This window comes from Petromyzon marinus, chromosome 11 (assembly GCF_048934315.1).
Source record: "Petromyzon marinus isolate PM22_M1 ecotype Great Lakes invasive population chromosome 11, UKy_Petmar_22M1.pri1.0, whole genome shotgun sequence".
Lineage (NCBI taxonomy): Eukaryota > Metazoa > Chordata > Hyperoartia > Petromyzontiformes > Petromyzontidae > Petromyzon > Petromyzon marinus.
In genome coordinates, this window is record NC_133677.1 from 1341941 (window position 1) to 1358035 (window position 16095).

Genomic DNA, 16095 nt, shown 5'->3' on the forward strand with positions numbered 1-16095 from the left:
GGAAGTGGAGAGTTGGGGAGAGAAAGAGGAAGTTGAGAGTTGGGGAGAGAAAGAGGAAGTGGAGAGCTGGGGAGAGGAAGTGGAGAGTTGGGGAGAGAAAGAGGAAGTGGAGAGTGGGGAGAGGGGAGAGGAAGTGGAGAGTTGGGGAGAGAAAGAGGAAGTGGAGAGTTGGGGAGAGAAAGAGGAAGTGGAGAGTTGGGGAGAGAAAGAGGAAGTGGAGAGCTGGGGAGAGGAAGTGGAGAGTTGGGGAGAGAAAGAGGAAGTGGAGAGTGGGGAGAGGGGAGAGGAAGTGGAGAGTTGGGGAGAGAAAGAGGAAGTGGAGAGTTGGGGAGAGGAAGTGGAGAGTTGGGGAGAGAAAGAGGAAGTGTAGAATTGGGGAGAGGAAGTGGAGAGTTGGGGAGAGGAAGTGGAGAGTTGGGGAGAGGAAGTGGAGAGTTGGGGAGAGAAAGAGGAAGTGGAGAGTTGGGGAGAGAAAGAGGAAGTGGAGAGTTGGGGAGAGGGGAAGTGGAGAGTTGGGGAGAGGGGAGACTCGGGGCGGGGCTTGGGTTTTGGCGACAGCGCCCTCCCCGAGGCGCCACGTGGTCTCTCGTGGGTCTCACGTGGTCTGTCTCTCGGGGGTCTCACGTGGTCTGTCTCTCGCGGGTCTCACGCGGGTGTCACGTGGCAGGTGCCTCCAGAGAGTCCCTGGGGTCGGCAGCCTGTGGCTCTTTGGCTGCAGTTTACCTGCTGCTGTGTTGGCCTACAAGTAGCTCTGCGTGTGATATTACGGCTCTCGAAATATTGCGATGAAAGACAAAAATAAAATACTGATCTTCTTCTGTGAAAGGTTGCCGACGCCTGAGATAGCTTGGATAAAACAATCACACATCACGCGGGGGGGGGGAGGAAACAATCTTCAACAGAAGAAGGCTGGGCGGTTTAACCGAGCCCCCCAGGAAATCATTGTGCAGTGCTGCGGCCTGGTCGCCACGTTTCCAGCCCGCCCTTGCCTGGATACCCTGCCTCCCAGACGTCTCCTCGGTGACCTTCGTGAGCTGCCTCCCCCGGGCTACTCTCTCGACCCTGCCCCGCTCAACGCAGTCCATGCAGAGAATGTACCGGGATCCCGCGTACGCTTTGAATCGACATCTCAAAAATTACCTCTGCCGAGTTGCGTTCCAGGGACATGACAGATACACAACGTGCGCTCACCAACTCTGCATTGATCGTGGTAACGTTCGCGATCATTGTTGTGGATGGACATTCGCCCACGTGGTTGAGTCGGGCCTAACCGGCCGCGCACGTGGCAGAGCCTGAGGCAGGTCCAGTTCTGCGTATGGCGGAGCCTGCGGTGAACCTCGTGATTTACGTCGATTTGCTTTTATGTTCGAATAGCTTAAGTTCACGTGGCAATTGCTGACGCAAATTATCGTCGGTGTAAGCGACGGTGATGCTGGGTAAAGCTGTCCTCATGACAGCACGGTCCCTTCACCTGATGAAGGCCACTTGTGTTGTGGCCGAAACGTCGTGATTTTTGTTATTTTTTACCTACGTGACTTTACCGAATAGAACCAAAGAGTATGTCAAGCTAAATGTTTTAATAGCGACACACAAATGAAGCGGTCAATTCGTATTTGTGGGGATTCATGGGTAATGTCCAGCATTAGCCGTAATGCATAATCTCTTGACGGGTAGTTACATGACTATAGTAGCATTGGACATTACAGGCTTGAATCCAGGAAACGTGGTTGTAGCTTTCTGTTAGACTGTGGAGATGGACTAAAATGTAACAAAGTTTGGTGTAATGTGTTGGCCACCACGATTGGTGCGGGATACGAGTTGCCGCTGCTGACGAGGTGCCAGCAACGGTTGCCCACTTGGTTCATGGGTCTAAAGGTTTCGCCTCGGGATAAATTACTTTTGACAGACGTTGCGACGTGCGTGTGCTTTTATTATCATTTAAAGCACTTTATTACAGATTTACATTGCAAATGGACTGCTGTCCAGCTGCGGTGAATGGCAGGCGGGGACTCTCTCTCTCTCTCGATGATGATGATGGTGGTGAGTCCGTGGCGATCGTCTCTAGCAGGGGTTGATCGTCAGCAGCACCTCTTTGTACACCACCTCGTTTGAGCTCGCGCAGAAATTGTACCTACACGCACAGGGGGGTGAGGCGACGTCGAATCACCATCATTGACGCTCAACGCAGGACCGCCTTGTGGACAACAGACGCGATTGGGGCAACGTCCATTGTTGTACCGTACTTCTCTGCTTGAGCATCTACCCTCTCCCCGCTTTGGCCAAACCAAAGCGGTGTCAGTGGCGTGTGGTGAGATAACCTCGCGGCACGGGGAAGGGGGCCCCCATCTCCCACTGGTAGGGTTGCCACCACCTGGCCCTGTCTTTGACCGGGTACAACCTTGAATTGGCATATTGTGTTGTGGGTTTGCAGGAGTTGTATCTTTGTCCCCGAGATGTGGTTACCGGCACGTGTGGAACTTAATTGCCGTGTGGCGGCACCAGTTTTATTTTACACGCTTTTATTTAACTCACTCTGTCGCTGTTGTATCCTCATATCTTGTAACGCAATGTTAACCCACTTCCCAATGTGGTATCGACTCCAAACTTGGTATACTTATGTCATACTGATGACAATACTATATTCTATATAAAAAAATATTTTTAAACATTCTTTTTTATATGTTATGTTCCGGCTTGAGTCTTAATTGTCGACGCTCAACTAACGTTGGCTGTAAATCACCACAGTCCCCTTACGTTGTGGCAAGCTTCGGGACCACTTCCTGGAGTCTTGGAGTTCTGCCGTTACTCGTACGGTACATTTCATTAAAGCGTGTTTATTTTGCAGACTTTGGCTGTAAATGTAAATGTGTCCCGCCTTGCTCTGCGAGAAAGGTGGCGGACCCAAAGCGATGTCATGGGCAACAACGGGCCGTACAGGTCACGTCCCTTTAAGGGCAGAGTGAAAGTGCACGGGTCCTTTTAAGGGCAGAGTAAAAGTGCACGGGTCCCTTTAAGGGCAGAGTAAAAGTGCACGGGTCCCTTTAAGGGCAGAATAAAACAAAAGTCATCCCCTTTTTAAAGGCTGTACGTGCTTATGAATTGAAGTTTTACGTGCTGGATGTGGAGGCAACTTGACTTTGGTGGTGGGTTCAAAGTGCTGCTCACGTTTGATGATCGAACGGCGACTTGAGCTCGAGGCGGGTCACCCCCAGCTTGGGGCGGACGAGGTGGATGACGTTGTCATCCCACAGGAACTTCACCTTGGTGACCTCGCCCACCATGGCCTCGCTGTCCAGGGGGTACGTGTACGTCTTGCCGGGCTCCAGCGACGTCGCCGATCTGTGGGGGATCGGCAACCGAGTTGGTGGCTGGGGCTCTATCGTGCTAGAAGCATCGGCAATGTGCAAGTGCCCTGTTCACCGTCACGTCGGAGGTTAAGGGTTTGCGGGTTAGCCGTGTTATCTTTATCGTCATCAACATCACTCTTGACTCCATAGTGCGGAGGCGCCAACGGAATTTTAAGAAGCGGAGTTGAACGCAGCGCTGGCCTGTGGGTAGCGGCACGCGTGGACTTAGAATCACGAGGGTTCGAGGCTGTAGGCAGTCGCGTCGCTATCGAGTGGTGGGGGCAGTGCAGCTGAACCTGAGACCCATGGGCCACAGGGTCCTCGGTGCTGGCTATGAAGAGGATTGGGGGGGAGGGGGCGTTGGATAAGGGGTGGGGGGTGGTGGTGGCAGGGGGCGTTTCATTCCTTGTGCCAGGGCCCATGCCAGCGATGCTATGCTACCGATTGCACGTTAGGCAATTGTTGGAGATTGTCACGCGGCTTTGCACAGACCCCTCGCACACCTTGACCTGCAACCGCATCGTTTCGTCCCACGCTACGTTCCGATCGTGCACCACGATTGGCTCGCTGTGCGATGACCCCCAGCAACCTGCGTTCTATTCCTGGCCATGGCTAACATCGGTGACAAGTGATAACTGAACTCGTCCTGGCCCACCCTCTCTGCCCGACCATCGTGGTGAAGTACGGTCAAACAACCCCCATGACCGGCAAAGGTGCCCGCGAGGGGTGGAGGAGGAGGAGGCGGCGGCTGGTCCAAGTGGGCTTCCCCAGCTTCACCTGGGAAAAGAGTGACCCAGAATCTCAGAGCTGCCAGCTTCACCTTGGAAAAGAGTGACCCAGAATCTCAGAGCTGCCAGCTTCACCTGGGAAAAGAGTGACCCAGAATCTCAGAGCTGCCAGTTTCACCTGGGAAAAGAGTGACCCAGAATCTCAGAGCTGCCAGCTTCACCTGGGAAAAGAGTGACCCAGAATCTCAGAGCTGCCAGCTTCACCTGGGAAAAGAGTGACCCAGAATCTCAGAGTTGCCAGCTTCACCTGGGAAAAGAGTGACCCAGAATCTCAGAGCTGCCAGCTTCACCTGGGAAAAGAGTGACCCAGAATCTCAGAGCTGCCAGGAGAACCCAGGGGCCTTGCCTGGAGAATCCGTGGCAACTCTGGAACTGTGGGCAAACCTCGAGAGTTGCTGCTGCTGACTTTGACTGGTGAACACTGCGGCCTTGTGCCTTGTGGATAGCATCACGCTTGCCTGGAGCTGCCGTTTGGGCCCCTATTGCAATTCACCTTGGCTGCACATGATTGCTTTAACCTTTCGAGCACCAAGAGCCACCGTATCAAGTGTATTTTGTTCGTGTGTTGGCGTGCGTTTGTGAGTTAACCCACGCTGTTTGTTGACTTGACCGACGCCGGCTACTCACGGTGTCAGCTGGTGCTGGTGAGTGTTCCCGTTGGGCCCGTACAGAGCGATCTTAAAGATCCCTCTGACCGATTTGGTGCCAGACAGCGTCAGAGTCGCCTCGTAGCGCCAGCCTAGACACAGCACAAAACGTCGCAGCGACGTTCGCGCCTTGCGGTCAAACGATTCAACCTTGCCCACTGGCGAGTCGCTTGTCGTCGTTCAGGGTTGCCACTCCATTAAATGATCGGTTATTTTTGTGAACATTGGTGAATGCAGCGGCCACGAGTGGCTGCAGTGATCACGTGAACATGGTAACGTACAAAGTATGGAACGTTCACTCTTACACGGTTTCATGAAATGTTGTAGCGTCTGTGACGAGCATTAAGGTGGTGCACACATGACTCCTTTTTACATCCCTGAACCAGTGCAGGAAATTCCACATTTATATGGCCGGGGGTATTGATTTGCATAGGACGACGGCTGTTGACGTCCTAACGAAGTGGGACCTGTTTTAATTGACTGGAGTGACGATGGGGCCGAGTCAATCCGCAACGAGGATTTGAATTCGCAAGCCCTCCGAATACGAGCCACTCGCTCAACAGCTGAGCCACCTGCGCTGTGAACCTGGTGACCAGCGTTGAGTTCACGGCAGCGGCTATCATCACCGGCGAGTGATGTCACTCTGACTTGGTGCACGTGTGGCAGGCAGCGGTGATGCGTGGAGCTCACGGGAGAAGTTCTGCTCCGCTCCGGTGTTGAGGTAGTAGATGTTGTTTATGGTCCCGGCGGCCACGGAGCTTTTGGATGCGAAGTAACCCATGCGGGGGCATCCTCCGCTTGGGCACGTGGAGCACTGCCCCTGTGGTGTGGACGGTTTGCAGCAGAGCAGCAGGTAGCCGGGCAGGAGGGCAGCAGGGCAGTCGGGGATAGCAGAGACGGTCAGGCATGTGGGAATGACGATAAGGCGTTTGGTTGAGAGGACATGAGGACCAACATACATTTGTGTCTCTGCATATGAATACAAATATATATTTAAGGCCATCATTCAATTGACTTTGCAGACTCATGTTTTACTGCAGAATTTGTTCAAGCAACTTCTGGATTTGTTTCAACCTTCCAGGTCTCGGTCACCCTGGCACACCACATCCAGTTAAAGTTTCTCCGAGGCTGGCTATGCCAGTAACGTTTTACTTAAGTCTCCCAGCAACCCAGAGAATATTAAGTGACAACTGTACCACCAAGGGCGGCACACCTACGCTGAATCTCGTCCGTGTCAGCGACCCTTAAAATATTTTCGCTCCGGGCACATCGCGTCTAGTATACCTCCCGATTACCACCACTGGCACAAGCCGCGGCGACGGCGTGCAGTCAGTGCGGCATACATTTTTGAAGGCGTCGTAGTCGCTGCAGGGGAATCCGACGAAGCCTTCCTCGTTGGTGAGCGACTCCGTGAAGTACTTGTAGGCACGGAGGTGGTTGCACGCCACAAAGTTTCTGGTTCCTGGTGACGGCACCGCGTTGCGATCAACACCGACCACGGGGAACCGGGCCACGCGCTCTGTGGTTACGCTGGCGAAAGTTTATTTCAGTTTTGTTTAAACGAGTGAAGGCTCCAGCGGACAGCATAGTCTCCCTCGTAGTCGGATTGTAAATGTTGTGGATTTGCTCTCCAACACACCGGTGTGCTGTACTAGTAACGAATTGTCATCTTCTGTTTACGTGACAAACCTTACTAGCTGGTTGTGTCGGGTGGTGGCGGATTTAACGACACATTTATATATGTACGCGATCTAACCCAAAAAAAAATCTATGTTATGGATGATATTGGTCGCGGAAGCGTACGTGTTAAGCATGGTCTCGTTTGTAAGAGGTGGGTCGCCAACTTGACAAAAAGCAATGAAATCAAATTAAAAGTCAAAAGTTATTTCCTGGTCAAATAAGCATTGAGGCATTGGTGCTTGTTTCCTGTTTACAGCCCTGAGCCAGTGATGGAAATTCCACATTCCCTTGGCAGTGGCGATTGTCTGCATAGGAAAGCCACGGGCTTCCCCGCCAAGTACTTATTTTACCAAGCCCCTGAGGGAGGGGTGGCCGAATCAACCCCCAATCGGGATTTTAACTTGCAACCTTCTGATTGTGAGCCACTTTCTTGATTGCTGGGCCATACTCGAGTAATTTATAATACAAATACTTAACCATTTTAAATGTAACAAGAAAATCTAGACTATAATAATAAGTGCGTGAAAATCTGGCCTTTGGGTGGTGGTATCCCGGCAGATGATTACCTAGGGTAAGGTAACCATTACCGCTGGTGCATGGTTCTTGTGCTTGTCTCCTTAGGAAAACCACTGTTGACTTTCTTCACAAAGTAGAGAACCTGTTTTATGCAACCCCGGAGGGAAGGATGATGGGCTGAGTTAACCCGCAACCAGGATTTGAACTCGCAAACATCTGATTGTGAGCCACTCGCTTTATTGCTAAACCACCATAGAGTAATTTAAAAATTAAAGTAACATCTGAAAATCTTTAAAAATGCAACCAAAAATCTCGACTGTGTATAATAATTAATCAGAGTGAGCGAAAATCTGGTCTTGGGTGGTATCCCAGCAGCTACTTACCCAGGGTAAGGTAACCATTACCCAGGGTAAGGTAACCATTACCCAGGGTAAGGTAACCATTACCCAGGGTAAGGTAACCATTACTCAGGGTAAGGTAACCATTACCCAGGGTAAGGTAACCATTACTTTGGGTAAGGTAACCATTACCCAGGGTAAGGTAACCATTACCCAGGGTAAGGTAACCATTACCCAGGGTAAGGTAACCATTACCCAGGGTAAGGTAACCATTACCGCTGGTGCACAGTTCTCGACTTGCCTTCCCAGATGCCGTTGATGTCGATGATGGTGGAGATGATGTTCTTGTCACAGCCGGGCATCTCCTCTCCTCCGTTGGGATAAAAATCCAGATGCCCAACCGGCTGCTTCATGCCCAACCCTGAGACAACCATCATCATCATCACCACCACCATCATCATCACCATCAGGATCATCACATGAGTCATCACCACCATCATCACGATCATCTCCACCATCATGATCACATAAGCCATCACCATCGTCACCCACCATCATGATCATCACCATCGTTACCTTCCACCAGATCCTGCCACCCTTGCACAGTTGACATGTGACCTCCAAGCAGTGGTGGCAACGGCTCAGTGGTAACACATTCTCCACGTGTTGCAAAAGTTGACAGTTCGATTCACACGGGGGGTGTATTAGCCACAACGCACTGCGCACACAGTCTGCTTCGCGGTGGAAGTTTAAAGATTTCCGTGATGTCATTCGGCAAGAGAGTAGGTAATTGTGTGCCAGCATCACGGTCCACATTGAACAAATCCCTAAAATGACAGCGCACATTACTCAGTAGGAAGTGCACAGCAACATAGCCCTTGCTGTGAAACCACGGCAGACTATGTTTGTGAGACAGCACCTTCTGGATAGCCTTGTGCTATATACGTTCGAAACAGACTTGATTCGAAGCTTTCGTGACTGCAGGAATTACTCTTTGTTTTTTTCGGTAATGTCACGTATAAATAAGAAATAATAAAATAACATAGCGTACGACGTTTCGGTTGCAACACAAGCAGCCATCATCAGGTACAGAAGAGCTAAATTTACGAGAGAGAGGAAACACATAACCCCAGATGTATATATAGACACCCAAGTAGGGGGGAACTAACACAGATACAACAGGGTTTAGCAAAATTTGGAAACCATATAAATCTGGTATGCTTCTCTCTCTGTGTCCCCTGTTGTATCTGTGTTAGTTCCCCCCTACTTGGGTGTCTGTATATACATCTGGGGTTATGTGTTTCCTCTCTCTCGTAAATTTAGCTCTTCTGTACCTGATGATGGCTGCTTGTGTTGCAACCGAAACGTCGTACGCTATTATGTTATTTTATTATTTCTTATTTATACGTGACTTTACCGAAAAAACCAAAGAGACGTTCGAAACAAATACGAAATGCACGAAATTAGTGACTTTTGAATTTCAGGATGTGACGAGTTCCAGGACAGGGGAACAGTAATCGAGAAGGGTTGACCTCCTCTCCCCCCCGCCTCCCTCCCCAAAATAAAGTGTGATCCTGGGGAAACATGGTCAAGTGGCAACCCTGCCGAAACCCCAAATTGTGATGGGCGTTGGGCAAGGGGCAGAGGTTGGGAGGGGGGCGTCGTGTGGGGCGGGGTCCGAGCTTCACCGATGTTGGGGATCATCGGAGCGGCGTCCGTGTGGATGGCGTCCACGAAGGCGGCGTCGGAGGGGTCGAGGCGGACGGCGACGTCGCAGTTCTGGAAGTACGGCTCGGCCGGGTCGAGACCTGGGCACAAAGACAAAGATCCCCCGTGTAGCTCGCACAGGGGGCAAGTGCTGCTAGCGAGCACCTATGAAGCCTAGCAAGGTGTTGCATATGAGTGGGCGGTGTGGTCAGCACCGTGCCCACGGCTGCCTTTGTCTCTCCAGTGGTGGATGTTTATGCCCCGCTGCCAGGTACTCTCTTTCAGGCTGAGCACGGAAGTCTCGTTACAGTCGGGAGACATCACGGAGGGGTATGTTAAGTAGGCAGCAAGGCGGAGTTGGTGGGTAGATAAAGGAGATGTTCTGGTGATGTGCTAAGTAGGTGGGTAGGTAGTAAGTGGTTAGGTGGGTGGGTATAGGAAGGGTAGGCAGACTGGTGGGTAGACAGGTGGGTAGACATGCAGGTTCTGTGCCAGGCACCGGTGATTCTCCCGAGCCGGGGCAGGCGCTGGCCGGCCTCGGCGGCCGTGTGCGCCCCCAGGCTGTGTCCGATGATGTGCACGTCCTCCTGGCGCGCCCCGTACTGAGCCTGCCACCACCACCACCACCACGATCCCTCCATCAACATCGTGACTCTCGCGGCTCGCGATACGCACAGAATCCCCGAGCGTTGCTACCTCTGAGGTACAAAAATAAAACCTGGACTTACCGCAGCTAGAAGAATGACTATTTATTATTGGTGGAGCGCCCTGCTGTACGCTAGGAGCGGTCTCAAACTTTTGAAAGGGCACCCCCAGTGGCAGCTGCCCTCTATGTGGCAAAACACGACTCAGGGCCTGGCCTGCAAACGTGCATTAGTTTTCCAGCAGGGGGCGATGATTGCGATGTGTAATTCCCAAAGATCAAGGGAAAACGACACCTGAATGCATTGTCGATGGAGTGGTGCAATTTTATTGTTACACAACTGGGAAAAATTGGGACTTTGGAAGTCTCGGCAAGACTGACAGATTCCCAGGACATAGCCGCCTCAAGGACTATCGGGAAAAGCAGGCCAGATGGCAACCCAGTCAAACAGCGTGTCTGCAAGAAAACACATTTCGTTTTTTATGCAAATGAGATGCTCGTGCTGCGTTTGGGCTAAACGAGTAAACAAAAAGGAAGAAACGGAACACAAAACATGGGAGGCCGAGCAATAGCGCTGTTCCTAACCCGACAGAACACGTGATCCTCAGTAGGAATTCAAATAAAGTGCAGAATCATGTAATGCGATGGGCCGTTTTGTGCGGAGTCATTGTTCGCCTCGCTGCGAGCATCAACCCGCCACAGTTGAGCACCCAGCCGAGTCGCTTTGGTTGGGCACCTGAACCCCCGAATCGAGTCGAGGGTCTCGGCGGTGCCGGCCCAGCGCTGCGACCTCCGGCCTCTTGAAGCAGCCGCCGTGCCAACGAGCCACGTGGCGCGCTCACCTCCATGGTGTTGACGAGCTTGGCTATCTCGGCTCCGACCACGCGGATGTTGTTGGCCGCCTTGGTGTAGAGGGTGCGCGAGCCGCCCTTCCAGTCCACGGCCACGCAGTTCACGTCGTCCACCCCCACGATGGCCTGCGATGCGACAATTACAAAGCTGTGCTGGAACAATCGAGAAATCGTCGTCGTCGTCACGGCGGGGGTACGCGTGCCAGGCTGGACACGGATCGGAACGGGGACGCGCGAAGGCGCGGCTCCCACCCGTATGCCTCGCGTGCACGTCACGTGACCACTACTGCATGCACAATCATGTCAGCCTTGTCTAGACCACCAACTCACGAACGGGCGGGAAGGCGCGGCTCCCATCCGTATGCCTCGCGTGCACGTCACGTGACCACTACTGCATACACAATCATGTCAGCCTTGTCTAGACCACCAACTCGAGAGATTAAAGAACACGCAAGTGTGCTGCTCTTGAACGGGCAGGAAGGCGCGGCTTTGTGTGCCTTCCGTGCATGCCACGTGACCACCACGCTTGTGTAAACAATACGAACACTCGGTTCTTTTGAATGGACGGTAATAAGATAGGTGGACGTCTACACACAGGAGAGGTGGACGCGTGGCTGACTGCCTGACGCACCTTGCACATGTCCTGCACCCAATCCTCCTCGCCATGGTCGATGAACCCGTGCACCACGAACGCCGTCCTCTTGCCGCTGACGAAGTTGGAGGCGCCGATGGTGGACGGATCGCGGGATTTCAGTTCCTGCGGGCGCAGCGCCAATGGGGTCACGTCGGGGTGAGTTTCTGCACAAGCGAAGCGTTTGAGGCATCGGTGCTCTCCCGCTTACAGCCCCGCAGAAGCAGTGGTGTAAAGAACGTTCCCGTTGGACGAGCACAAGCGGCCGGTGCGTGTACATCGAGGTCAAGATGTCATCGTGGACGAAGCTGTTGGTGCCGCCACACCTCGCCAACGGTGAACATTCATCGTCTCTGTGACGGGGGTGAGGATGCGCACGGGACAACCCCTTGCGACTTTCCCACTCAGTGGTGCAATTTTATCGATCACGGAGTTGACCCCTGAGCCTCTCGGCCCCAGTTGAAAGTGCATTCACATCTCATCTCAAGCATTCCAGTGCGATGCTGCAGTTGAGCCGAGGGACCCCCCCCCAAGCCCCCCCCCCCCGTGGCAGCAGCTGCCCCCTCTGCCAGCACGACCTGCGCGTGCGCATTGGTGACACGGCGATATGGGATACAGTGATGATGGGCGGCGATGGGACACCGTGCCGGGTGATGGGACACCGTGCCGGGTGATGTTCTCACCTGCCAGGTGTCGGGGTTGGCTCTGGTGAAGAGGAGGAAGCGAGTGTTGATCTTTTCGGGGCTATCGGGGAGCTGCTTGATGGGCCTCTCTCTGTAGCCCGAGTAGGGGAAGTCGTCCGTGAAGCAGCCCAGGTCGTAGCACACCTGACTCGCTGCGCGCAGCAGAAGCATCGTCGTCACCAGAGTCCTGGGCCATAATCATCGTCGTCCTGATCATCGTAGTCAACATAGCCGTTGTCTTTAAGAGTCGTTATTGGCACGATCGTAATCTTGAAAATCGCGTCATTCTCGTCGGCACCGTCATCCTCGGCATTCTCGATTTCGTTGTCGCTGTTATCGACATCCAACACGTGGCTGCCCACCCTTCCCCACCTGCGTTCACACGATCCTGTGACCGCCGCAACCACCCCCCTCCAAGTTTAAAGCCCCCCCCAATCGCTCCGATCTCACCTGTGTGAACGCAACGCACTCACCTGTGACGACAGTCGCCACACAGAGGCCTCCCAGGAGAACCGCGGCCCACATCTCTGCGCGAAAAAAAAACCACAACTCGACATGGATGCTGTTTCACGACGCTTCACCATACGATATTGGATTTCAAGATTTGACGATTATCGCGATTCCATCGCCCTATAACTTTTAAAGTCTATTTTGCGTTGCGTACGGCAGAGTGGCCCAGTCGTAACGCGCATGCCTCACAGCAATAAGCACCTGGGTTTAATTCCCTACTCGGGTGCCTTTCTCCTTGGAGTTTGCATGTTCTCCCCCCCTGTTCTAGTGGGGTTTTCTCCAGGTTCTACATCTGGTGTGAACAGATTACACCTGTGTCTGCTGGCTGTGTGCACGTGGTGTACACCTGTGTCTGCTGGCTGTGTGCACGTGGTGTACACCTGTGTCTGCTGGCTGTGTGCACGTGGTGTACACCTGTGTCTGCTGGCTGTGTGCACGTGGTGTACACCTGTGTCTGCTGGCTGTGTGCACGTGGTGTACACCTGTGTCTGCTGGCTGTGTGCACGTGTTCTCTGTGTACAGGGCTGTGCGTGCCTGGTGTACACGATGGTCTCTGCGTACACGCTGTTCTCTGTGTACACGCTGGTCTCTGTGTACACGCTGGTCTCTGCGTACACGCTGTTCTGTGTACACGCTGGTCTCTGCGTACACGCTGTTCTCTGTGTACACGCTGGTCTCTGTGTACACGCTGGTCTCTGCGTACACGCTGTTCTCTGTGTACACGCTGTTCTCTGTGTACACGCTGGTCTCTGCGTACACGCTGTTCTCTGTGTACACGCTGGTCTCTGTACACTTACCTGCTGCTGTCCGGAGCGAGTCGGGGCTTGGTGCACCCGGGGGTGTCGCTGGTTTTATTCGCTCCGAGGTGGTGGTGGGCGGGGGGGTCGCGTTGGCCTTGGGACAGCGACAGCTGCTTCCTCCGATAGCCCCCCCCCCCCTTTCGTGTTTGCAAGCACTATCAGACATCTATCCACATCTGGATGAAGGTCTCCCCACGTTGCCACCGTCCCTCCTGGGGGCCTGCGATCCCACGGTCTCACTCCTACGCAGGAGCTGATGTCATCGAGCCACCGCCGCGGTCCTCGGGGCTACAATCCCTCCTTGGGCTGCCACTCCCAAGTTAGCCTTGACCACCGGCCATCATCCCCTTCTTGTGACCTGCAACTGCCCTTGAATCTACGTGTTTTTTTTAACCTGCGTGTGTTCTCCAATCCATGTATCCCTCTTTCTTTCACTTGGTGCGATTGCTGGCATCCATGTCTTCATACTGTGGTGGACTCTCACATTTTGTTCCACGGTACAAAGCTGCGGAGGTTTGATTCGCCTGCAGTGGTTTGAAACGATACATCGCTCGTGAGCAATCTCAATCACTTGGTAAATTTAGGCGATCAATCTCTCGCAGTGACGCGTGGGTGTTGTTGTTATCGGATGAGTGGCACGCTCAAGTATGTAACTACATGGCAAGGCATGGGGATTGATGGAGAACTCTTTAACTAGAAGGGACGGGAGGAAGATGGGAGGGCAATGGTCATGCATCAAGGCCCTTGATGCCGGTGGTGAAATTACATGGCAGGGATCGGTGTGCGTCTTTGGCCGAGGGGACGACAGGGAAGTGGAAGGCATTCAGAGGGTGGACGCACATTAGTCCTCCGGTCGTCCTACCGCTCCGTGAGAGTTGCGTGACCAAACGCAAGTGTTTGAACTCCCACCCCCTCCCTTGCCCTGCCCTGCCCTTGGACCTTTGTATTTGGACTGATAATGTGAACAGGACCGTGGTGGTGGTGGTGTAGATATTTTAGTTTACGAACTTTGCCAGGGAGGTGGCCGACTCAACGTTGCGCTTCCTTTTCCTTTCTGGATCAAGAATTATTGACGAGGGATACGCTGACATTCTTCTTTCCCTAAACGTTGAGATGATGGTTATCTTTTGCCTGCGGTTTTTGTTAATGTCATCGGTTACCATTGGACACTTGATTCGGACAGTTCTGTTGGGGAAGCATGGGGGGGGGGTGGCTCTGTTATTGGAGAGTTGAGCGTTGCAAGTGTATTTGCGCCCGGTTGGGGCGATTTCGTACAAGGAGCTTCGTTGTTGTTGTTGGTTATTTGGCACGTTCCGAATGCGAGTGGGATGGTCTGGGATTGTTCCCTTGACATGTTTGTTCCTCTCCCTGTCATCCCCTTTCTTTAAGCGGTGGTGGCTGGGCCTGTGTATGGCTGAAGCATCTTATTACGACTTCTGACCAAATATTCAAACGTATGATTTAAAGATGAAAAACCGATCGCTCATTCCCCCCCCCACCCCCAAGCTGCCCATTGGAGAGAGGCCTTGCCACTTTCATACCAGAAGCACTAAAACCTCCATGAACCCTCAAACGAAGACTCTACCACCCTGTACCACAGTCCATATCAAAAATAGTCTCTCCAAATATCAAAGGACTTGACCAGCCAAGTAAAAGAGAGATATTAAGGCATTTGAACAGCCCGCAAGCAGACATTGTATAGCTGCACTTCTCTGTGGGCAGGTCGGAGAAACTTAAGCGCACATGGCGTCTCCCCAAATGCTAAGGTTGTGGCTCTCGAAATCAACTAAATATTACATTTCATTTTGACTTAACTTTCTTGACTGCAGGAATGCATATTCTTGGTTCTTTTGGTAAAGTCACGTAAAAAATAATAATAGTGAAATAAAACGAAATAAAAAATATTTTTGTTATTTTTATTTACGTGGCTTCACGGAAAGAACCAAGACTATTAAATTTCACCCTGGTAGAACGTAGCCGGCCCTGCCGGAGGATACGTGACGATGCAAGTCACGGCGGAGGGGGCGGCACCCCGGCCACACGATTGGTCACTCCGAGGGGGATTGTTTGAGACTCCCTGAAGGGGGCAGCTTCGACCTCACGCCTCGTGCCCAGCGGAGACAAAACCATTCTGGAGTAAGAATCGAACGTAGCTCAACGGGCTACAAGGTAGTGCTATAGACGCGAGTTAAAGGTCAGAGATTAACCAACACAGGCTCCGGCTCGATAAGCGTCTTCACGAGACGGTCTCAAGGATGATGAGGTCCTCCCTTAGACGCTCAGATCCCTCCTGGACAGCGAGTAAAGATGCCGTCCCAAACACAGCAAATCGCTGCCACCAGGACGTGTAGAGTAGACGCACGTCGACAACAAGGATATTCAAGTACAATTTGAGAATTAACTCATCTATCCACCCTGTACGCTTCATACTACTCCTCCTATGGAGAAAGCGCATCGCCCGAAACGTCGCCTATACTATATATATTTTTTTCAGGGTCAGTGTTGTTGACGAATGCGAGTTTTTTTTCTTGTTATTGATGGTGTGGTGCCAGGCAACACTCAGTTTATAACGGTCTGACCTTTTCACCGAGTGCCCTGCACGTGTCCACTCGTATTGTGGGAATGGACGCACCTGGATCGGTTAGGCGACTGGTATCAAATCCCCCAAATCTGGTTGGATCTCACGAATCACCGATTAGAAGTTCACGGTTTACATTCTACTAGGAAACAAATGGGCATGTTCATAATTGGTCTTCTTTTGGGCTGGATCGTGTCGTAGGTATAACGTCAATTTGAGCTGTAACCCACCGCCACCCGACCAAAATCCAAACGAAGTTGTCCGGTGGGGATTTGTGTGCAACTCGGTGTGGTTTTCCAGAAATGCGGGCATGTTGAAAAGCAAGCGAAACGCTGGCAATCGTACACGACGATGTTTTGCTGGAAATTACACTCGG

At 52.5% G+C, this 16095-nt stretch overlaps 1 protein-coding gene across 1 annotated transcript; it reads right to left on the reverse strand.

The window, feature by feature from the left end:
- Window positions 1-1913: 1913 nt before the first annotated feature.
- On the reverse strand, window positions 1914-13322 carry LOC116941385 (pancreatic triacylglycerol lipase-like). The gene is made up of 13 exons (XM_032952456.2): window positions 13139-13322; window positions 12305-12358; window positions 11832-11983; window positions 11149-11274; window positions 10509-10643; window positions 9523-9631; window positions 9005-9124; window positions 7618-7737; window positions 6126-6244; window positions 5473-5602; window positions 4763-4874; window positions 3166-3339; window positions 1914-2131 (listed from the first exon to the last, which is right to left on the reverse strand). Exons 1-13 carry the CDS (start codon window positions 13305-13307, stop codon window positions 2062-2064), a joined length of 1590 nt encoding a protein of 529 aa, XP_032808347.2. The 5' UTR covers window positions 13308-13322; the 3' UTR covers window positions 1914-2061.
- Between the last annotated feature and the right edge of the window lie 2773 nt (window positions 13323-16095).